This window comes from Oryza brachyantha, chromosome 1 (genome assembly GCF_000231095.2).
Source record: "Oryza brachyantha chromosome 1, ObraRS2, whole genome shotgun sequence".
Lineage (NCBI taxonomy): Eukaryota > Viridiplantae > Streptophyta > Magnoliopsida > Poales > Poaceae > Oryza > Oryza brachyantha.
Genome location: NC_023163.2, coordinates 31100699 through 31123472, shown reverse-complemented (window position 1 = coordinate 31123472; position 22774 = coordinate 31100699). Strand labels below are relative to the sequence as shown.

The following is a 22774-nucleotide window of genomic DNA, read 5'->3' as shown; positions in this document are numbered from 1 at the left end:
CTTGAGCTGATCAATTCAACGAAGCTAAAGCTCCGGGAATCCAATGCATTCCAACGGTAGCCTTTTACTTTAGATCATGTTTACGAGTCAAAATTTAAATTTTTTAAAAAATAATTTTGAGTTTTCTTTTACCGAATTTTAATTTTAGCATTAACTTTAGATCGCTAAAAAATATGTATATAAAAACTTTATTTATAAATTATTTTTTATTTATAATATACCGTTTGACAATTACCCGGTGTTGCGTGCATGTAGCTCAGTGTATACAGCTAGTAATTTGTAGTGGTATTTTCTTCCAGGTGTTGTGAATCTTTGATGCCTTTGCCAATGGCCGACATGTCGCATTATTGGCGAGTTTATTTGCTGTACGAATGGATGGATCGCCGTGGCAATGGCAGTGGCAGTGCTGCAGGGCCGGCAGGGAAGACGGTTGATGAAGCAGACGTTGGATGGATGCTGGAGAGAGCAACAAATCTTGCAGCCATTGAGAGACGAGTTCGTTCAACTACCCCGTGGCAGTATTTATGAGAGATCCATCCACATTACTGCGATACATGCCACCTGTTTTCAGCGGGAGATTATGAGAAATAGTTGACAATTACTCCGTATATGACATTCAGGCCCTCATTTTTGTTTTTTTATGTTTAAAATGGATAAAATTTACAAACAAAAAATAATTTAAGAATAAAACTTATATATATATATATATGTGTGTTCAGCGATATAAAAATAAAAACTAAAAAACAAACTACGATAATAAAACCTAAAATTAACTCTGAATTTAAGATAAAAATTTAAATTTTGGCTTATAAACACACGGTAGCGACGAGATGAGGTTTGTGTGGCTGTTAGTCGTATTGATTTCTTTTATCTTTTTAAAGAACTGTTCTAGTTTATTTTGTAAATCACACGGACTGAGTGAGCGTGTTGGAGATATTCTATTTTCTAGATTTTGAGATAAGCTTTGGATGCTGAGATCACAAAATATGACCTACGATCGATCTGCCAGTGACAGCATCAGGCATGACACTGTTACCACTTAGGTACAAGATGACTGTTTGGGTGGCTAATTAATCTGAATGAATCAGCCAAAGCTTATAAATAATAACCTGTTTTTTCTCGTGGTTTAGACGTGCTAATCCATCGTGGTGAGAGAAGAAAGAACACTGAAACAGTGGGCGTACTGGTTCAGAACGATATCGGTGCCGTGTGTCGTATGGCAGAGGCATTTCACTTCACAAATTAAATGACAGGTTTCGAAAGTGCCAGAAATCGTAGATTTTACAGAATCTAACCGAGTCATATCACACCAGCCCGGCGGCGACTACGACGACGAACACGAAGCGTGACACGAACGACGGTAATGAAAAAGAAAATCATAATTATTTGGATTCTATCATTAGTTTTCTACCTTTTTATTTTAGGATTCTGGAGTTTACTAATAAGACAGATGTAGTTTTTATAAGACAGAGGTAGTTTTTATATTATGATCCTTTGATTTTCTCTTATATATATTTTCTATAAGCTATACGTAAAATATGCAACGCCCAGTTATATTTCTCTGTGTTATAATAATTCTTTATAGTGTTTGTTGTCGGTCGACGATGTAAGCGTTTTTGAGGTTAAATTTATGTCTCGGTTTTTCCTCTGTTTTTTCTAACAAATGGCCACTTAAATACTTCAACTGCAATCTCCCGAGAGAAAACGTCACGAAAAGAGCATGATTATGCACGAGCGATCGATCGAAAAGACGAGGCAAAAAACAAGAGGCTTCTTGCACATGCTCTCTACCTGTTTCTTTCCTCTGAATATTTTTTTCTCGTCAGAGTTCACACGAAGCTGCAGGACAGGGGAGGAGGAGGCGTGATACGCTTTAATTTGGGCACTGATTAAATACTACATTAGTGTAGCCTTTTCACTGTTTCAGGTGTAGTAATTAATTACCTCGGCTATGACTAATGAGACAATGAGAGTGCTAGCTTAGCTTAGCTTAGCTTTCTCTTTGGCAACAAGTGCACTCGATTCTTCCATTAATGAATAAAACGAAGAAATGGAATTACCTTTGCGTTGCCGTTAAGTCGAGCACTGACCTTGCATTGCAATTTGCAAGGAAAGAAAAAAGCTCAGTCAAAAAGGGACAGGAGAAAATGAGCACAAATCTGACAGTAACAACAGCAAGAACAACATGAGTCAGTTATCATCTAGTGCACTCTTGAAAAAACTGACTCCTGTTGCAGTGTATATACTCATGGTACAATCTCTTGACAATGATGAATCTGCATAAGATTTGGTGCTACTGAAAGGCCTTGAAAAAATTCTCTACTACTGTCCAGCCATTATATAAAGAAGAAAAAAAAAGAAAAGGTGCTTGTTTTTTTTACAGAGAAGAAATGGAAAAGAATAATCAGAAATACTAGTGGGAGGAGTACAAGGAATCCAAGGCTGAAAAGAGGCCAATAAAAGCATCACAAAATCCTAGCTATATGCCAGCTCACACTACCTTCTGCACTTCCCCTTTGAAACCAAGCAGAAAAAAAAAGTTTGTCAAAAGAAATTAAAGAAGCTTGAGAGAGAGATGAAAGAATCAATTTGGTAAAAATAAAAAAGATAGACATTTTAGATTCGATTCCAACATCACACAATGGGCAGGGCAAACGGCCAAAAGAAAAGGCAGGAGTAGTGTAGTAGTAGTAAAAAGACAGCAAAAAAAAAAATTCTTGGATTCAGCAAGCAAAGAGATAAGGCAATGGGGGTGAGAAAGAAAGATTGAAAGAAAGAAAGGAGAAGAAAAAGCAATTGCACCACATATCTCCCCTTTTTTCTTCCTTCTCTTTATCTGGATTTCCATCCCACTAAGTTCAGAGGGCATCATCTTCTCAGATTAGTGGAGTTGTGACGATTGCAATGGTGGTGTTACTGGTAACGTTACTTGCTCCTCTTGTTATTGCACGTGCGTGTGGTTTAAGCTTATTCTGCTTTGACAAGCCACAAGCTATTGATCGTTTGATCTCATCTAAGGAGAAAGTTGTTAACTACTCATGTAAAGTTCTTTGATTTGTGTGGGACTATTTAAACCAGATTAATTCACCTCTTAAGTTTTGGTCTTGGAAGTTTTGTTTTTTCAGACAGAAGATATGTAGTCATTGAATAAAAGAGGAAATAGCAAAATGAACTGGAGATGCTGAATTTTCATAGTAGCAAAAGCATGATCAGCTACTGCCTCCTAGCCAATCAACTAGGTAGGATGATGTTGATTTATTAATTAAAGTAAATGGGTTGTAATTTGCCACCAAAGAAAGAACAAGAAAGGAACACACTGAATTATCTGGTGATATATATAATTAGCATGTAGATTGTCTTGGTTGCAGCTGCAGCTGCAGATGAGGAGGTGATGAGATCTGTTCCAATGGAAAGAGACGACACCACCTCTGATGTACTAACAAGCGTGTTGTGAAAGCCACAATGCTCTAAAGTTGTAAGTGGGCGTTTACTCAGGTTTTGGATGCAGCATGCAGAGCATATTTAGGACCACTTACCACTGACCTGCTAGACCTAACAGTGAAAAGGAAATTGATTAAGCCATCCACAAGAAGCATTTGAAAACTTGGAGTGAGCTAATTAAGGAGGTGTCACCATCAGCAGCCTCAATTGATTGCTGCAACCAGCTTAAGATTTTGGAGTACCAGAAGGAGAGTAACATGATGGAATTAATGCTAATCTCTCTCTCTCTGCCTTCAATTAGGGAGCTAGCTAGCCAGCCAACCATAGTAATGGTGCTCTGGTTAATGGCAACTATATAGATTCAGAGATTCAGACTAGGACACTGGCTAGGTTTGTAATTGTGTACCTCAGTACTTGACTACTACTGCCCTAGATTTTTATGTTTGCTTGTACAGTATGCTGGTACATCTGAAAATTTTTTTGAATGACCTCATCTCTAACATTTATTGTCACCAAAGAAAGAGCTGCTACTTGAAGAAATGAAGGAAATTAAAGATTGGAAATGGTCCTAGCAGGTTACTTAATCTGTTGCTGAACAACATAGCAATAGATTGGAAATGGTCCTAGCAGCTTGCTTAATCTGCTGTTGAACACTGTAGCAAGAGACTGGGAATGGTCCAGGCAGCTTGCTTAATCTGCTGCCCAATACTGTAGCAGGAGAGTGAGACCAGCCAGTAATAACTAGCTGATGAACACTTGTGCAGAGAGCCGCTGTGCTCATATTCTTCGGAAGAGCACATGGAATGCAGGAGCTAGTAGTTTTCTCAGATTGGAGTGAACCAAACAAGCTGACTACTGTTCCAAGAATTAATCATTCAAGGATACAATTGGGAACTACTACTAACAACAATCACCAAATTTTCATGTGCATTTGCAGGCTATGCATGTGATGGGATTAAACAATGGGAGGAGTACTAGTAAAAAGCAGCAGTACTGAAAGAAAAAAATAACACCAAACCCTAGTGCTCTGCCTGCTTGCTAGCTATCAATGGTGGTGTGTGCTTGTGTACCAAAAGGCTGCAAACTCCTTTAACCACACCTCACCAACACACCAGCCACTGCTGCATCTGCATATCATATGCACTAGAGTTGATGTGATGACTAGCAGCAAATCAAGCAACCACATGTACATCATCTGCAAATGCAATCCATCCACATATCCAATTACCCATGGATCCATCTGCATATCCAATTATCTATGGATCCATCTGCTTGTTGTTTGCAGTGCACAGCTTCATGCTGCTGCTGCTTCTCTCTCTCTCTCTCTCTGAAGTCTGAACTTATATCTGAATCTGACTGACCACATGATCTTGGGGCCACTGCATGTATGAGCGTAGCATCGCATGAAAACTCCAAAGCTAGGGTTGGATTAGAACGCACGAAACCGGCCATCTCGCCATCACGTGCTGGCTGGCTGGCCTGTTTTAAGGGTACTACTGTTTGGTGTTTAAATTGGATGACGTTTTAGCGAGCTGATTGATGATGGTCCTGAATGCTCTCTGCAAATGAGGGTTTTTTTTTTTTGTTTTCTTGGGCTTAACATTAAATTTTGCCTATTTAATGCCTCTGTTTTCTATTTTCAGTAGTAACAAAACATGCATGTCAAATTAAGGATAAGAAAAGGTTAAAGTTCTTTTATTAATTCTGTGTCTAGCTGTTTCAACAACTTCTTCGTTTGTCTTACGAATTTAAATTGACGGATTTGAGGATTTGCCACTCATGTCTCTCTGACATATACGATGAGTTCCCATATGTCATGAATCACTGTACTAATGAGCGGTAAATTCTCAGATTTTTTGCTACTCTCATTGTCGGTCAATTTGTTGACAATCAACTGAATTTGACCCTGTCACCTCAAAAACCGATCAAATTTGAAAAGGTATAGAAATTGTTCAAAAAGCTCAACGTAGGTAACCAAATTAAAATGCATGGGGGGTGTTCTGCCTCTGCCTGCATGCATGTGAGGCAGCAGACATGCATCAAGTCCAAAAGTGGGGTGAGAAGAGGGGGGTTGGTTGAGCTTTTGTACCACCTAATAATTTGAGAAAATTTTCAGTCCTCTGTGATGGATGAGAGGGCCCAACCAAACTGATCAAGTCAAGAACATGTTGTACCTGTTTGCTGTGAGTCCAATTAATCAGAGCTTCCTTGCTATCTCAGCCAAAGTGCAATGCAATGCATGAGATGTGTGCAAGGAAAGGGAGCAGGGCACCCCATGCTGGCCAGGCCACCAACATGCCATAACTGCTTACTTACAAGTGCAAAAATGCACACAGATTGCACTGATTAAAGGGAGATGATCATCAAGGCATACATGCATTTCAGCTACCTAGCTTAGCTTAGCTACCCAGCTGCTGCAAATGATTGCCCTGAAAAGTTCATCCATCTCACAGCCAAGCAAAGCAGCGCTATGCTAAGCTAGCTTCACACACCTCATGACTGAAAACGAGAGATGATAGTGATGCATATAGGCCATTTGGTGATTGGATCAAACAGTAGTTGTGTGTTCTGGTTTCAACTCTTGACTGGCAGAAAGAATGGCTGGTGTGTGTGTATGTGTCATACTGCATGTCATCTGATAAATTCAGAGATGGGCTAGTAGCACTAGCATGGGGTTTGCTGATCTGATGATGATGATGATCACAAGGGGAGATTGCTGTTCATCTGGATTCTTATAATTGGTTCAGGAGCAGGAGAACATCTCACATCTGCTGCTACCACTAAACAACAATGGATCAGTTCAGTGGATGCATGCACACACAGATCATCACACACTGACTAAGCTGACACATTGACACATGCTAGCTCATGTAATGTGAGTATGGCTACAGAGGCTGCTGGTTGTGGGTGCATGCACTGCACCATGGATGATGGGGCTGCCACCATCATGGTTTGAATTAGGGTTCATGCCAGAGTACAGAGAGGCCGGTCGGCGTTGCTGTCGAATGTCGATCGATCTGCACGTCTCTTGTAGCTAGGTCTCTACTCTCTGCTAGAGTCCTGTTCTCTTATTCCAAACGTCCATGGTGGCTGTTTGGTTGCTGACTTTTTGGGTCAACATGGGCAATCAAGTGTACGTTGCCCCCAGCAAATTAAAAGATACCCAAGATCATCGAACATGCCAAACACAATCACCATTGTTTTTTGTTTTTTATATTTATAAGCTAAAATTTAAAATTTAACCTTATTTTTCAGTCTTTGCTTTTAAATCGTTAAAAACACATATGTAAATATTGATTTGTAAATTTAAATTTACAAATGACATATTTACAAACAAGAAAATAATTTGTAAATAGAACTTTTATATATGTGATCATAGCAGTGATATAAAAGACAAGGCTGTAAAATAAACTCCGGTGAAAAACCTCAAAATAGACTCCAAATTTAAATTTAAAAATTCAAATTTTGGCTTATAAACATAAACAAAAGCCAAGAAATGAGTAAGCGTACCACGGGAAATTTTCATTCCAATCTAATGGGAATCGAACTAATTCTTAGTCTACATTACGTTACATGAGACGAGACGGCAAGGAACAAGGCTTCAAAGTTACTTTCCCGTCCTAAAATATACTAATTTATATTTCTCCATCTTTGATCCAAAATATATTTACTTCTTCACTACCCATCCATCTCAACCAATCACAATAATTTTCTATTTAACTTCTATCTTCTCAGCCAATCATAAACTTGCTCTAATCATTTCTATCCGTATGTGTAATACTTTTAATTAACTTTAGAAATATTTATATTCTGAAACAAAGATAGGTGATTGTTTGACGATATATTTATAAACAAAAAATAATTTATAAATGTATTTTTATATGTGTATTCTTATCCGATCTAAAAACCAAGATTAGATAATAAACTTCATAAAAGAAAAACGTAAAGTTAACTTTAAATTTAAAATTTTGGCTTACAGATATAAATATAAACGAAAAGAGGGAAATTAGCTATATATTTTGTGACGGCCGTTTGATGTGGGAAGGAGGGACACGATCCCGGTGAGGAGTGATACAAGGGAAGCCGCAGTGCATCCCTGCCGTCATTACCATGTGAAGAAGAAGAATGGCACGGCGGGTCCGGCCGGCCGGCCGTGGCGGGGGCGGCGGCCACTGTAGCTGGCTGGCCGGTCATCACATTCACACGCGCGGAGGCGTGAGGAGGAAGAAAGGGAGGGAGGCGTCCGTCCGTGTCCGTGTTCCCCCACACACGCACACCGGCGTCAGCTGCTACACCTCCTCTTTAAGCCCAGTTTTGTCCTCAGCAGCAGCAGCAGCTCGCCGCTGCTTTGCGTGCATTGTGAGTGAATCATGGAGGAGCGGCGGTTACTACTACCACTCCTCGGAAAGTTTGATGTCCTGTTATTTGCAGAGTTTATGACAATGATTATTTAGGTGTTTATTTGATTGAGTTATAAAGATATGTTTTAGAATACCGGAAATAGATAGTTTTATCTTTTCGCTTCTACTTATATTTATAAGTCGCAATTTGAATTTTCAATTTTAAAGTTAGAGTTTAATTTGAAGTTTTTATTATCATGCTTAAAATAAGTACATGAAAGTTTTGTTCACAAGTTATTTTTCATTTGTGAATATGGCGCTGTGGACTTTTTTCTCGATCACCCAAACGATGACCATAATAGTTATTGTAATAGAGCATCGGAAGCAACTTATCCCACAGTTAAGCAAGTTATTGGTATATTTCCATTATAAATTAGTGTCATATACGTACATTAGTGGATATTCGAAGCAATGGGTAACTAATTTGAGGTCTTCATAATAACCTAAGGATTTTATACGATAACTTTTTCGGAATGTCCACATGAATATGGTATATCACTTCGAAACAGTCAGAAAAAAACACATACCAGTATCATTTTCATACCATTATCAGACAATGCAAAACTGTTCTGACATAACAATACAGGATCGGAATAAAATGGTTAGAATAAAACAGGAGCGATAGCCGGAGGGAACTTCCGTACAGCTATCATCGCTAATCGCAAGGCACGGGAGGACCAGAGAGCGAGAGACGGGGATCCATGATGGATGGATTGGGGCCGGGCCGGATGGAGGAGCTTTCCTTCAACTCGCAGGAAACGCCGGCACACGCGCACCGCAAGAAGACACAAAACGTACCGCTGCTATTACTGCTGCTGCCTTCTACACCTCACTCACCGGTGGACGGGGTTTTTCAGATGCAAGCAACCGTTTCCTATAAGCCAATCGCCTGCAAAAAGGGTGGCCTGCAACAGTAGCTGCTGGCCGATATCTCCCACGCTACGCCACAGATACATGTTTCCCTCCATACAAATTCATGCTGAATTTATAAATATCCATCGATATACAAAGATAGCTATGTTTTGGAGCAAATAAAACATACGCCGATTAATATCGATAACCATCATCACTGTTGCTTATATATTTATAAGCTAAAAATATTCAATTTTTGGCTTATAAATATTTTCATCGTAGTTTATTATTCAGGCTTTGCTTTTATATCCCTAAAAAATTTTATTCTCAAATTGTTTTTTTTTTGCAAATATGTTGCTTAAATTTTCCCTATAAAAACCAAACAATGACCCCCATGAAATCAGCCCCATTCACATGAAACGATTCAAACATGAAATGCATAACAATATCTTTGGCTTAATTGTTGGTCAAAAGCTGCAAATGTTGATTTCAAATACATACACGCAGTTAGTCCGGTCTGATTTTGCTTGTGGGTGAAGGCTAATGATTTTACATGTTCCATCCATTGATAACAAGATACTGGGCCCAAAGCTAACCAGAGGCCGCAGCTGTGAGGCACGCTAGGTCTACCCGAGTAGATCCTGGCAAAAGCTTTTGGAGTGCATGTAAGACGGCAGCCCTACAAGCATGACTGCCAACAGGATTCCGACAAACCTCGAAAGTGATGACATGATAATAGATCGCACATATTTTGACTCTAAACAATCAGGAGGAATGATTACCAACAGAAATCTCAAGCAAACATTGTGTTGACACCACACAGGTTAATCTCGGGAATTCAGAAAAAAAAACGATATTATTATGTGCTTAATAGAAGGATTCTGCTCACCATCCAATAGCACACAGAATAGATACCATGGATGAAACGATCAAAACATGTTTGCCTCAAAACAATACAGAGATAAAACATGGAAGTATCAACAAGTGTAGATTTATGACTCATCTAAACCTCAACAAAGTTGGAAAAGGATATCAGGCATTGAAAATCTGACCAAACTGTAACATGGAAACACCTGTTACTCTCCATGATGAGCTACTAGCTACTAGCAGAGATTGAAGTCCGAGGCACCTAACATAAGCATGTCTCCGTTTGCAGGTAGTGTTGGAAGACGACCCACCTCACCTAGGAGCTGCCGGAGGGGCATTGGATTTGGCAAGACCCACCCAGACAACCATGCCAACCCCAAGAATCACCCACCCAAAGACATCATACCAGAAGTCACTGTCCTTCTTCTTCCTTGATTGCTGCAAACCACCACGTATCAGTTTGGATAAGGGAAAGGTAGGGGATCAGGCAAAGTATGTGGCATGTTAAAGAATAATGAGAAAAAATCAAAGTTGGTAAACAGTTTTAATGAGAAAACATACTCGTACAGATATACCCCCAAGGATTTCAGAATTATACTCTCTAGTCCGGGTATCAAGTCTGTTGCAGTGCTGTAAATCGTAGGGTCATTTTCTACGTATATTTTAAGATCTACCATGTGAAAATATACCGAACTAAGACTTTAAGGATCACATCAGCATAATCAAATCAATGTAAGATCATATTACTAGAATAATGGGAGAACACATATTAAACTAATATATAAAGTAATGACTAAAGTGAAAATGCTTAGAATCGAAGCTTTATGCTTCAAGTAAACAATTGGGTATGCTACCTATAGTTCGTATGGTTGAGAGTCCACCAACTACTTTTCTAGCAAATTACTAAAATGAAATGTGTATAATGTACTTTGGGTAGCAGGTAGAAACACAGATATCCAGAACCAATCAGTAACGATGTGCCAAATAAATTTGTACTGCCACCTACTTTTGTTATACCTATTCTACTGGTGAATACAACCCATAAGGCCATGATACATCCAGATCAGATATGTATGTGCAGTAGGCTGCCCCATTTTGAATAATACCAACCAGCAATTATCTTTGTTGTTGTTTCAGAAATAGTAAAAAATACAGGAGAACTGCAATCATCCCTAAGGAGCACATACCAACCCAAAACAGGTAAATTGGGCAGTAGAACGTACTAGTTTACCAACTGAAAAATGCTTAAGATGCATGCAAGATTGTAAAACAGTCAGCAAAAATATCAAACATCGATCATTATATAAAATTTGGAAAGACAGTAGAGTGGTCATGTAATTCTGGTTTCTGACAGGCAAAAAGTCAGTTTTCAGTGCTAAAACAGAATACCCTTGTATTGGAGGTTGAGGATGCAGCTTGTGAAGCCTGAGATGCCATTTGCCTATGAATCTCCATATGTAGTTCTGGTGCCTGAGATCATTTGAAACAAATAATATAAGTGCAGTACTATACAAGCATATTTGCGAACAGAACATCTGCATGTATTCTAAGGCATCAGTCTTTCGTGACTGGAGGGAGAAAAAGGTTCAGAGCCGAAGCAGGATTATATATAGGCCCTTGTTTAGCCCAGCTCTGTATCCCAGATCAATGCTGGATCTTGAGTTTGCAAGTTAGATTACAGTGGTTTAAAATTTTATATTTTATCATAGGAACAAACCGATTAAGTCAAATGTTATCAATGTAATAATCACAGCTACAGGCACATAGATTTCTGGAGCTAGAAATACCTAACTTCAAGAAATCTTGGATCCGAAGTTGTGCCGAACAGGACCATAGTTTCCCTTTTCATCAAGGTACTAGTAATATACCCGTTCATTGTAACAGATTCATACAACTGATGATGGACAACATAAGCCCATAAAGAAAAGAAATGGTCCATCAAATGATGATGGACTGCACAGGCCCATGGAAAAGGAAACAGTTTTCTTATAGAAAATGCTTGATTTTTTTCTGGTTTTTTAACGCAATGGTTTTTGCGTGGTGTGGGATAGTGAGGATGGCACACGACAAACTTTTAAGTACTAGAGATGTACTATGTAGTCAGCACTCAGTTCTTTTAATATAAGTTATTAATAAAAAAAGGAGCTCATGTATTGCCTTAGAGCTAGAACCTAAAACTCACATGTTTTATTTGCAGTGCATCAACCCATGGTAGCATCATATTGTAACAAAGATTGCAGAAAGAATGTCAAACATAAAAAGAGCAGCCTGCACCTTAGATGACAAATCCAGTGACTTCCTGTAAAGATCATTCGCAGGTTCCTACATGAAATAGGATGGTATGTTACTTTCCAGATAAACAAGACGGCATGCAAAAGTCACCTCTCTTACATTTAAAGGACATCAGGAGGATTCTGTGACACTTTTCGACCACACGAACTTAGGACTGAAGGTCAGTCTCCATCATGAAACAAGAAAAATGTGTTCGCATGAGCATTCAAGCAGACTAAACATACCACTTCAACAGCCTTCTGGAAACAATGGGTTGCCTTTTCAAAGAACTCATTAGCCTTGTCAGAGTCTGAAGTGAAGAATCCATGAGATGTCTGCGCATTCCCCAAGCACCAAAGTGCGTCCGCCTTCATGGGATCAATTTTTAGTGCTTCCTCCAGCTTGGATTCCGCATCTGCACATAATTAACTGGTGGGTTTACTTCAATTTTGAACGTAATAACTTCTACTGACATCAAAACACACAAAGCCATATAAAACAGAAGTCAGAACTCATGTGCATGTTATACCACCAAGCTTTATAATTGTTACTTCAACTGAACAGACCAGATTGCAAAAGAACTATTGATTGCTATTCATTATAGTAATTGATTATGAACCCAGCAAAGTACCAGCAAGCATGTTCACCTTAACAATGAGTCCCAAAACACAAGAAGCAAATGAAAAGCACCTAGCATTTACATAGAACTTGATAAAATTATGTTAGTAGGCCCGGTACAAACTACAAACTTTGACTAGTCATCAATCAGGCAAAGGATTTTTTTCCACAAAACATCTGACGTGTAGTGCATTACTATATTTTTGAAAGGTATCTGATGGGGAAAAAAATGATGGATTCCATCGCCATCTTCCTTTCATCCAAATAGTGTCTTAAAAAGAGACCACAAAACAAGTAAAGCTGTCCAAACTTGTGCGTGGACAAGACAAACACCATCAGAAAACAGGATCAGTTCCTAAACTGCATACAGCGAATGCACCACCTACAAGTTCCCCAATGTTGCAGTACTGAATTGACAAACCACATAACCGTTGGTAGAACAATCATCCAGTCACTCAAGTAGGCAGAACAGGTTGTGATTGCCTTCCAGTGTCATACTAGGAGTTTATCTGCTTCTTTCTGATGGCTAATACAACAGCATGAAAAATTAAGAACATTGTAGTTTTTACTTTACGCAAGCAACCTACTAGGTTTAATATTTTTTTCAATTTTCAAGAAAATAAAAGTCTATCTTGTTACTAAGTATCAGCTTGACTTGTAGCACACAAGTTTTGGGGCAGGTACGCACAAATTTGGCCCTTTAAGACCCACTGGATCCAGCAATGCTGGAAAAACAAACAAAAACTTACTCCTATTGGTTGCAATAGTCCCTAGGAAGCATCTACTCCATCATCTCTACAAGTAAGCGGCCCAAATAACTGAACAATCCGCGGGGGTGAAGTCTACAGATCTGGCGGTATACCTTCGAGGCACTTGAGGCTCTCGGGGCCGTTCCGCATCTGCGAGAGCTCGAGCAGCGCGCCGCCCCACCGCGTGAGGTTCTGCGACCACAAACCAGAAAACATCAGATCGGATCGCAATCCAACCACAACCAAGCAACCAAAAAGCTGTGGAAAAAAGGCCAGGCGGCGAGGCGAAGAAGGACGGGCGTACCTCGGCGTCGAGCGGGTTCTGCTCGTAGGCGGCCTTGGAGTTCTGGCAAGCCATCTCGAAGATGAACATCCTCTCCGGATCGCTCATCGCTCCCATGTCCATGGCTGCGGGCGGCGGCGGCCTCTCCGACGCGATTCGATTCGGGGGTTAGGGTTTTAGGCTCCTCTCGCTCTCTCGCTCGCTCGGTTAGATTTGGGGAGCGAGGAGGTGCGCGTGGGGACGATGGCCGGTAGTTGTAGGGGAGGCGGCGCTGCATCACTGACACTGCCATGTGGGCCCGGCTAGCTCCAGCCCCACATGTCAGTGGGGGTAGTGAACCCTTGCGAAAGGGGGCCGTGGGGGAAAATATCTCCCGGCCCAGCCCGGATGCTAAATTGGGCCCATTTGGAAATGTCTCGCCTTCCTCCCTCCTCCGCTCGACTCCCGGGGCGCGAAACACTTGTCGCGCGAAGCCATTGGAGAGGAGAGGAGGTAGCGCGCTGAGATCGCGCGGAGCCAATGGAGGGGGTTGGGGAGGTCATAGGTGGTGAGGCTGGAAGCGAGTGTGGGGGAGGAGGAGGAAGGGAGGGAGGTATCAGGCATGCAGGCGAGGAGGGATGTGAGGACGACGAAGGAGGAGCAATGGCGAGAGGAGGGGGCGGCGGTGGAGGAGAGCCCGCTGGGGAGCGCGCGGTGGAGCCCGGAGGCGGAGATCGGGATGAGGGTGGAGGACATCTGGGACAGCCTCGACCAGCCGCAGCTGAGCCACCGGGACCGGCTCAACAGCTGCTTCGACGCGATCCCGGTCGCCTCCTTCCCGCACACCTTCGACGGCGCGCAGGTGGTCGAGATCCCCTCCGACGCCACGCTCGCCGAGGCCGTCGACATCCTGTCCCGCCACCGGATCATCAGCGCGCCCGTCCGCAACGTCGAGGCGCCCGACGACGCCAGCTGGATCGACCGCTACATCGGCGTCGTCGAGTTCGCCGGGATCGCCGTGTGGCTGCTCCACCAGTCCGAGGCCGCCGCCGCCAGGGCCGATAACCTCGGCGCCGACGAGCTGGCGGCCAAGCTCGGCACCGTTGCCCTCGAGGGCGCCGCCGCCGCCGCCGCCGCCGCGCGCGCGCCCGACCATCCGTCCGCGGAGGGCGCGGTCGCCGAGGCGTTCGGCGCGCTGCCGTCGTCGGACCTGTTCAACAAGACGAAGGTGAAGGACATCTCCGGGTCGTTCCGGTGGGCGCCATTCCTGGCGCTGCAGAGCTCCGACACGTTCCTGACGATGCTGCTGCTGCTGTCCAAGTACCGGATGAAGAGCCTCCCCGTGGTGGACATCGGCGAGGGCACCATCAGCAACGTCATCACGCAGGCCGCCGTGGTGCACATGCTCGCCGAGTGCGCCGGCCTCCACTGGTTCGAGGACTGGGGCGCCAAGTCCCTCGCCGAGCTCGGCCTCCCCATGACGCGCCCCAGCCGCCTCGTCAAGGTCCGCCACGACGAGCCGGCGCTCAAGGCCTTCCGCCTCATGCGCAAGCGCGGCGTCGGCGGCATCCCCGTCATCGACCACGCCGGCAAGCCCATCGGCAGCATCATGATCAAGGACGTCAAGCATCTCCTCGCCGCATCGGACGCCAACAGAGACTACAGGTCAAAACCAACCCCATTCTCAAAACATTTCCATGCCTAAAATTTCTCAAATCTTGATCAAATTTCTCAAATGTTTAAGAGTAAACTTCACAATACTACAAATATGTTTTTACCAAAATCACGAAAATACAAATTTAATGACATGTTTCACAAAACTAAGAATTTAGCACCAAATTTATTATATAACCACGTATTCATGATCTTGTATCACAAAACTACATATTTAATAATAAGTTATTACAAGATTTTAGAGTTTAGATACATAGCACTGTTGTTTTTTATCTACGGGAATTAGAGCCCTCCTAGCGTTTTGCGCTAGCGTGGCTATCCGCCCGTGTCAACACGTCATCTCCTTCACTCCGCGTCGTCCCACGCGATCAGCCAAGCGAACTATGCTTGCCCCAGTGCGCCGCGTCGTCCTGCACGATCAGCCGACCGACCTGCTACTTGCCTGCCATGAGCAGTAGCAAGGACAGAGCCACAGAGGGTGCATGCCTTGCCAGCATGCAATGCCTTTGTATACATGCCTGAATAAGTTGTTTTTCTTTCTCCCTTTCTGTTCATAAGTATACCCATAAAAAATGGTTTACTAACATAGGACCTTCTCTATTTATATATGATGCTGTTAACTTTTATATTTACATTTGATTATTTGTCTTATTAAAAATATATAATTATTAATTATTTTGCTATAATTTAATTTATTACGATAGGAACTTTACGTATGACTTGTAATTTTGTATTTTTGAAAAAAAAATAACACCAATAGTCAAACGTAAATCCAAAAGTCAATAGCATCATATAAAAAACATGAAGGCAAGTATGTCTTACTTACTGTTGCGAAGTATCGATATGTTAAAAAGATAAAGTATTTTTCAAAAAACTAGGGTACCAAGAGATGTGTGTTGTCGAGCCCAATAGCACCACAGGTTCCGCGCGCACCGCGCGCCTTCCCTCTAGTGTTATAAAAAGTTGTAGTTTTTGTGATAAACTTGATATTGAATCTATTATTGTGCGATAGAAAGCCTTAAATATATGGTTTTGTGAATATTTTGGTGGTAAATCTATAATTTCGTGATGCATTTTTTTAGTTTTATGATAATTTAATCAAACTGTATGTATAGTTTTGTGAAATTTACTCAATGTTCAATGCAGGACACTGACGGCGCAAGAGTTCATCGCGAACGCGAGGCAGAGCTCAGGCGAGAGGCAGATGAACATCGTTACCTGCAAGAGGGAGGAGAGCATCAAGGACATCATCTTCAAGCTGGATGCAGAGAAGAGGCAGAGGATCTACGTCGTGGAAGAGCAGGGCAACCTGGACGGCCTCATCACCCTCAGAGACATCATCGCCAAGCTGGTGTACGAGCCGCCCGGCTACTTCGGGGACTTCTTCAATGGCGTTTTCCCTCTACCTCAGAACAGCAGGGTCTGAAAAACACAGATTTGCTTTTTAGCCCAAATCAGGTCTCTGCAGTACTCTTCTTTCACCTTTCCATTTGCTAGTAATTCATTTCACCCTTTAACAAGATCACCTTAGTTTGCCTCTGTTACAACAATGTGAGTTATGTATAGCTAGCTTGTCATAATGCTTCCACATCTGGAACACTAATGCTCTGTTCATGTTCTAAGTTGACCAAGTACTAAAAAACCTCCTGGAATTGATGAGATTAAGAATAGTAGTGGAAGGTATAATAAAATTGCAACACCACTTCATGATCAGAGATTGATAAATACAGGATGACAGGACCCATAGGAGCAATGTTGCAATTGCTATAGTTTTCCTTTTTATCAGCAACAAACTAAACTGCACATAACAAATGGCTGTAATCGATATTGCTACTAGTATAAATTGTAAGTACATAAAAAATGCCAAGCACCAACCATTCTTTTGATGTCAAACAAGTAGCGAGATGTTACAATCAACAAAAGATGAGAAAAATGTAAGAATTACAGTCACACAGCTCATGGCAGTGTCCAGTGTCCTAAATTCCATGTGGAGCCTTGATATAGTCAGCACCTTCACAGATCAAATGAGCTAGGTATCCCATTCTGATTGCTTAAAGATTCCTCAAAATTCTGTTTGCAAGTTCACATTATTCCGGCTCCTTCAGGCAACCTGATATTTTTTTTCATCTTCAGTGTATCAAAGGGTCTTGGCAGGTCAAGCTACCAAAATTGTGCCACCAATGAATTCATGAGGGAGTAGTAACTAAAATCATCGATATAAGCATCCCTAAACAGAAAATTAATCAGGTTAGTGAGCATTTTTTTTCAAGACAAAAATCATGCCTATTAAAGTCTCTGCTACTTCAAATTGGCAAGAAAAATCTAACAAAGTTGGAAGAGTTCTTTCTGCTACTTGATTTGTCAATAATTTGCCTATAAAGGACAATATAGCATGTTAAAGACAATTCACAGACAAGATAGTGACTTCCAGCAGTAAGACAATTCAAACAAGGGGTTTTAACCAAAATCTATGCTACTGGTTCAAAAATCCTGTTGTTTAAGAGCCAGTTTTAATGTATTTATGATTTATATACAGTAATGTAAATCAAGGTTGAAGGTTAAGAAGCATCCCAAACCATGGAACACTTGAGACATCAAAGTCCATAATTCAGTAGTTCACGAGTTCTTCATATCATTGCGTAATTAACTAATAAACCAATAACATATCTGCCTGCAGTAATTCTATCATTAGCAAGATAATATGAGGGCATGGTCTCATTAAAAACATTTCAAGTTCTAGCAGCACACGTCCCAAAGTCTAATTTGATGTGCAAGGCATTATTGTGTTCTTGCAAAACTAACTCCCAGGTTAACTACATACAAGCAAAAAGATCTTGACTGCAAAATCTTATAGTACCAATGTAAACTCTGTGGAAGTGCAGTCAGGTATTTAGCACTCACCTTAACCATCAAACATGACTCATCGATCAAGCATTTGGTCTTCTGCCTTCAAAAAAATCTGAGACCTGATTTTCCAAATCATCAGGGTTGTACTTTATATACCTTGTGGAATTCCTTCCACCCTCTAGCTGACCTCGGAACCTTCCAACAAAAGAACGGTATGCTGGAAGGACTTTCTCTGAGATAGAAATTTTCAACTCCTCTCGTAATTGAGGGTCCACAACCCTCCATGTTGTCTGTGTCTTGTATAACTCCTCGAATGCCAAGTTAAAGTTCTTGAACCTTTCCTTGAGTGCAGTCTTGAGTGCGCTTGATGAACCCATTGTCTGTGGCAATCCATCATCCCTCAGACAAGCTAATACCTTCGTCCATGACGACCTAAGGTATCCTGTAGAGTACCGTCTTATCTGACCACGACGCTGACGGATCCAATTATCACCAAGCAATGTTTTCAGCTCTGAATCCTTCACCTTCTGTACAATGTACAGAAGATTGTTCATCAAAAATATGTTCTGCAATGCTTCATCCTCATACAGCTTTGATTTCTCCTCGATCTTGGTCTGTAGATGTGTGATCAGTATGAGCACGCAGTGCCCCAATGGAGTCATATTCACATTGTCACCCCCATTTTCCAGCTCAGTATCCCAGTCCACAAGAAGTTGGTTCAGCGAGCGGCTATAGTCTGCAAGCAGTCGGACATAGTTCATGACATATCGCGTGAGTGGGTGGATCTCCCCACCAGGCAGCGGCCTCCGAGATGTCTCCCCCTGTATTGCATTGGCAAACTCCGCAACCGTGCCACGCACCGCGTCACCAAGCCTCACGAGTATCCCCTCGGCCTCCTCCTTGATGAAATCCCTCGCCTCACCTGAGAACAACCCCTTGAGTTCCGGCAACACCTCATCCAGTGCCTCATACATGCCAAGAATGCGGAACAGCTTCTCGGACGATCTCTTCCCAATTGCAATTGCATCACCAAAGTTGAGCAGCTGCAGGACGCACCCCTTGGCTGCCTCAGTGAAGCAATCCTCCTCGGCTTGGGCATCGGCGGCAAAGATCTGGCCGCAGATGCGGTGCTCCTCGGCGAGAAGCCCCCTGACGACGACCTTGAGTGCCTGGATCCACTTCTTCATCTTGCCATCGAGGACACCCCACTCCACGCGCTGCACCTCCTCCAGGCTCATCTTGTCGACGCCAAGCACGGCGAGGCACTCCATGAGCGTGTCGCGGCGCACCTCGCCGTAGACCTGGCACAATTCCGGCGCGTAGCCCGCCCGCAGCATGACGTCCGCGATGTCCCTGAGAGAGCCGACGGTGTCCGGGGAGATGAGGTAGGGGGAGATCTCTTCCTCGGAGACGGAGGTCCTGCCACCCGCGCCGCCGGCCTCGTCGCCCTCGCCGGCGTGGCTAGCGAAGGAGGGGCAATCTAGGTCAGAGGCGGAGGAGGCGAAGGACGGCACCGTGAGGGAGAGACGGCGGAGGAGGGAGGCGTGCAGGTCCTCCCCGGCAAGCGGCGACATCCCGCGGATCAGTAGGTGGCGGAACTCGTCCTCCAGCCGCGCCATCGCCGCCTGCAGCGCCGCCTCCGCCCGCGCCCCCGTCGCCCTCACGAGGCAGGCGGCCGCGTTCAGATACTCCCCGGCATCCTCCGCCGAATCGAACACTACCCTGTCCCCCTCCGCCGGCGAATCCCACCGCTCCACCACCCGCGCCGCCTCCTCCACCTCGGCGTCCCTCTCCTCGTCCCGCGCGTCACCATCAGGCCCCTCCTCCCCGTCCTCCTCCTCCTCCACGACGGCCGCCTCCCTAACAGCCGTCGGGGGAGGCGGCGGGAAGAGGTCGGACATGAGGGAGAGGCGGTCGTCGAAGCCGGAGAGTATCCGGATCATGTCGTCCGCCGCGTTCTTGGAGTTGGCCAGCGACTTGACGATGTGCTGCGCCGCCGCGATCACCTTCTCCTGCCCGCCCGGCGGCGCCGCCGCCATCCCTCCCCCCGCTCGCTGGATCGAGCGCGACCGGACCGGAGACGAGGAGGAAGCCAAGACGAGGACGACGAGGAGGAGATGGTGTGCTACAGCTATCGAAAGAGGAGAGGAGGCGAGACGAAATGGCGTCCGGCGTCGCAAATCCGCTTGGCTGAGCTGGGGGAGGCGGGTTTGAATAAGTCGATGGGTGGTTTCCATCGACGATGCTGCTCCCACTAATCCGCTGCTTCGTCCATCGGACGGCCCGGATTCGCTCCGCCTGAGCCTGACACAACGGAGATGAGTGGATGATCATACGATCAGTTTGTTTGTACGAATTCTCCCAAATCGTCGTATGGTTGAAAAAGACTCCTGTTATGACAGTATCGCCTTCAATAGTTTACAAAAGCTATTTCGCTCGCCACAATAACCACGATCTCCCCGCATGGTTGCCGATAAAAACCGCGATATTAGGACAAATTTTGCTAACAGTTAAAATTTTATTATATTTTTTTTTGAATTTGGTCGCTCCACTGAAGAGTTTTTTATTTACACGGGTACATAGAATATTATAGGTCGTCCTTCTCCTCTCAAACCCTCAACCATCGTGAGTTTGTCCCCTCCAAAGTCTAAACTGTCTGACGCTATTATAACATCCCCTACAAAGGGAAGCCACTGATGTGCCCTTGCCACTTAAACCCTTGGCCATGGTCACCTTGCCCATCACATCGGGTGCCACCACTGTGTACACCCGATGTCGTCGTTCCCGTTGTCCGTCCTATCGACCCCATAATTGGCGTCCCCTATTCCTAACATTATTTGGCCACCAACCTCCTTTGCAAGATATAGTGCTTGTGTTGTTCACAGGTAAACAATTATTAACATGGATATATGACGCTGTGGACAACATGTATGGGCACTGTTTTTGTCAGCGACGTATTAACGGGTACCACATGCATAATTTTCCTCACGAGCATCAGAAATTTAACTTTTTGTCACTCTTACGAGTGGTCAAAACAAATTTATCACTTGCTACCTATGACACGTGGGTTCTCATAAGTCTATAACATATGGACCCAGTGGCAAATCTGTTATGAAAATTCGTAAGAGTGGCAAAAAGTTAAATGCCCTGGGCTCATACAGCATGCATGCTCGCAAATTGAAGGTTAATAAAATTACGAACAAAATTTAGATAACACTTTAACAAGATTTGTTTGGGCTTTAGAACTTTTCCACATAAAACTGTAATAATTATGCAATAATCGTGATCGCCGCTTGGTTGCCAATGCAAACCGGTAAATTCTAAAAAATTGTGTTCATAGTTTGATTTTTTAAAACTCGACCAATCTACCGAGCGGTTTCTCAATTCATACCAGCTAGATAAAACCAATAACTACAGTAACTAAAGTAGTTAGCAGCGCATTTGCTGACCTTACTCGTCTCTCGTAGTAGTATATCTTACCTGAGCTTAGATTTTTCGTTTGGTCAGTAGACGTTCTTTCATGCTAATCCTAGGATTTAAACTAAACTGGAATTGATGGGGTGAACACTTAGTTTTTTGCACTAAACCAACCAAAGTTTGGAAGGCAGGCACATGGGCCTCGTGAAAGTATTGTTCGTTTGTCCTTTGGATGGGACTGATCCCTGCATGATTCCCCTAAAAACGGATCAAGAGCCAACGACCGGTTGCTTGGAAGAAATGACAGGAGGCTTGCTGTGCTGTCTTGTTCTGCATGTATTCCAGTAGTGATTGCATTTGCATGCATCAGCCCTAAGGTATACTATATTTTTTTAATAGAAAAGGGATAAAAACTATCTTTTAATCAGAAGATAGTCTCTTACATATATTTTAATATCAATTGAGAATAAATTATAGAGTCATTTGTACTATAAGTTATTTGCTAAGAGCTAGACCATTAAATAAGTTGTCTTTTAGAATTCTGAGATAATATGTTATCTTTATCGTTGAAGGTGGTCTTAATCCAGCAGCCATCCATAATGTCACGCTCATGTCAGGTTTGTACCTTGTTTGATAATGGATTATTATAATTAGTACATGCTTGGATTTGCATGAGCTGTACTACTGATTAGTAGTACTATTCATCAGCATCGCTGGAGAGTTGGACTCTGCCAGGGTTTCACTGTGATGTGGCAAATGGTATTTGATGCTCCTGATTATGGTTAACCAAGCAATGCACAGGGACACAGCAGCAGAAGTCAGTGGTTTGTTAGGATCATCTTTTAGGTCACAACCTCCCATGCCTTTTCATATATTTCCTTGTTCAAACCCACACGAAGCTGGGACAGTATGGATTAGAAAAAGGAAAACTTTTTGGTATGTTCAAAACCACAGTAAAAATAAAAGTTTTTGGTGTAATCAGCAGAACATACATATACCCATTCTTAGGTCTTGTACATACTGAGTGCATAGATTATTGTTGCAGTAGATTACTGTAATTACAATGTGGATTAAAAATATAAATCAGGTATATACCAGCAAGTCGGTCCATGTGAAAAGTAGGTGAACAAGGATGATCCTGATCTGACTCGGGAGGAACGTTCCTTCCATCCATTTTTTTTCAACAACCTTTAGCCACCTCCTAAACTACTAACAAAACATTAAAATAAGAACACCAGGTTCATATTTTGACATTTAAGTTTGTTTAAACACAGGTATGCCCGTGTAGGACCCCACAACAACCTGAAGAAAGTTCCATCAGAACTTTCAGCAGGAAGTTTCCATCAGAAGCTGAAAACCAGTAAGGCCCCTTTAAA

At 43.0% G+C, this 22774-nt stretch overlaps 3 protein-coding genes and 1 long non-coding RNA gene across 4 annotated transcripts; 2 read left to right on the top strand and 2 right to left on the bottom strand.

The window, feature by feature from the left end:
- The first annotated feature begins 2553 nt into the window (after positions 1 to 2553).
- On the top strand, positions 2554 to 3946 carry LOC121053282. Its single transcript, XR_005810991.1, has 3 exons — positions 2554 to 2919; positions 3126 to 3239; positions 3369 to 3946. It is a non-coding gene; the product is annotated as an uncharacterized LOC121053282 (long non-coding RNA).
- A 5584-nt stretch (positions 3947 to 9530) lies between these two features.
- LOC102711588 (probable mitochondrial import receptor subunit TOM20) lies at positions 9531 to 13710 on the bottom strand. Its single transcript, XM_006646559.2, has 6 exons — positions 13503 to 13710; positions 13312 to 13390; positions 12077 to 12246; positions 11835 to 11882; positions 10950 to 11030; positions 9531 to 9998 (listed from the first exon to the last, which is right to left on the bottom strand). Exons 1-6 carry the CDS (start codon positions 13602 to 13604, stop codon positions 9873 to 9875), a joined length of 606 nt encoding a protein of 201 aa, XP_006646622.1. The 5' UTR covers positions 13605 to 13710; the 3' UTR covers positions 9531 to 9872.
- Positions 13711 to 14026: 316 nt separating this feature from the next.
- Positions 14027 to 16676, top strand: LOC102707357 (SNF1-related protein kinase regulatory subunit gamma-1-like). Its single transcript, XM_006645184.3, has 2 exons — positions 14027 to 15125; positions 16281 to 16676. The coding sequence occupies exons 1-2, from the start codon at positions 14083 to 14085 to the stop codon at positions 16558 to 16560; spliced, it is 1323 nt and encodes a 440-aa protein (XP_006645247.2). The 5' UTR covers positions 14027 to 14082; the 3' UTR covers positions 16561 to 16676.
- Positions 16677 to 16877: 201 nt separating this feature from the next.
- LOC102707079 (exocyst complex component EXO70B1-like) lies at positions 16878 to 20181 on the bottom strand. Its single transcript, XM_006645183.3, has 2 exons — positions 18036 to 20181; positions 16878 to 17361 (listed from the first exon to the last, which is right to left on the bottom strand). Exon 1 carries the CDS (start codon positions 20018 to 20020, stop codon positions 18062 to 18064), a length of 1959 nt encoding a protein of 652 aa, XP_006645246.1. The 5' UTR covers positions 20021 to 20181; the 3' UTR covers positions 16878 to 17361; positions 18036 to 18061.
- Between the last annotated feature and the right edge of the window lie 2593 nt (positions 20182 to 22774).

Coding starts and splice junctions, on each gene's coding strand:
- LOC102711588 (XM_006646559.2), bottom strand. CDS start 13,604: ATGGACATGGGAGCGATGAGCGATCCGGAGAGGATGTTCATCTTCGAG. Junction 13,391..13,502: donor AGAACCCGCTCGACGCCGAG/GTACGCCCGTCC, acceptor TTGTGGTCGCAG/AACCTCACGCGGTGGGGCGG. Junction 9,999..10,949: donor CCTCAACCTCCAATACAAGG/GTATTCTGTTTT, acceptor GGTGGTTTGCAG/CAATCAAGGAAGAAGAAGGA.
- LOC102707079 (XM_006645183.3), bottom strand. CDS start 20,020: ATGGCGGCGGCGCCGCCGGGCGGGCAGGAGAAGGTGATCGCGGCGGCG.
- LOC102707357 (XM_006645184.3), top strand. CDS start 14,083: ATGCAGGCGAGGAGGGATGTGAGGACGACGAAGGAGGAGCAATGGCGA. Junction 15,126..16,280: donor GACGCCAACAGAGACTACAG/GTCAAAACCAAC, acceptor TGTTCAATGCAG/GACACTGACGGCGCAAGAGT.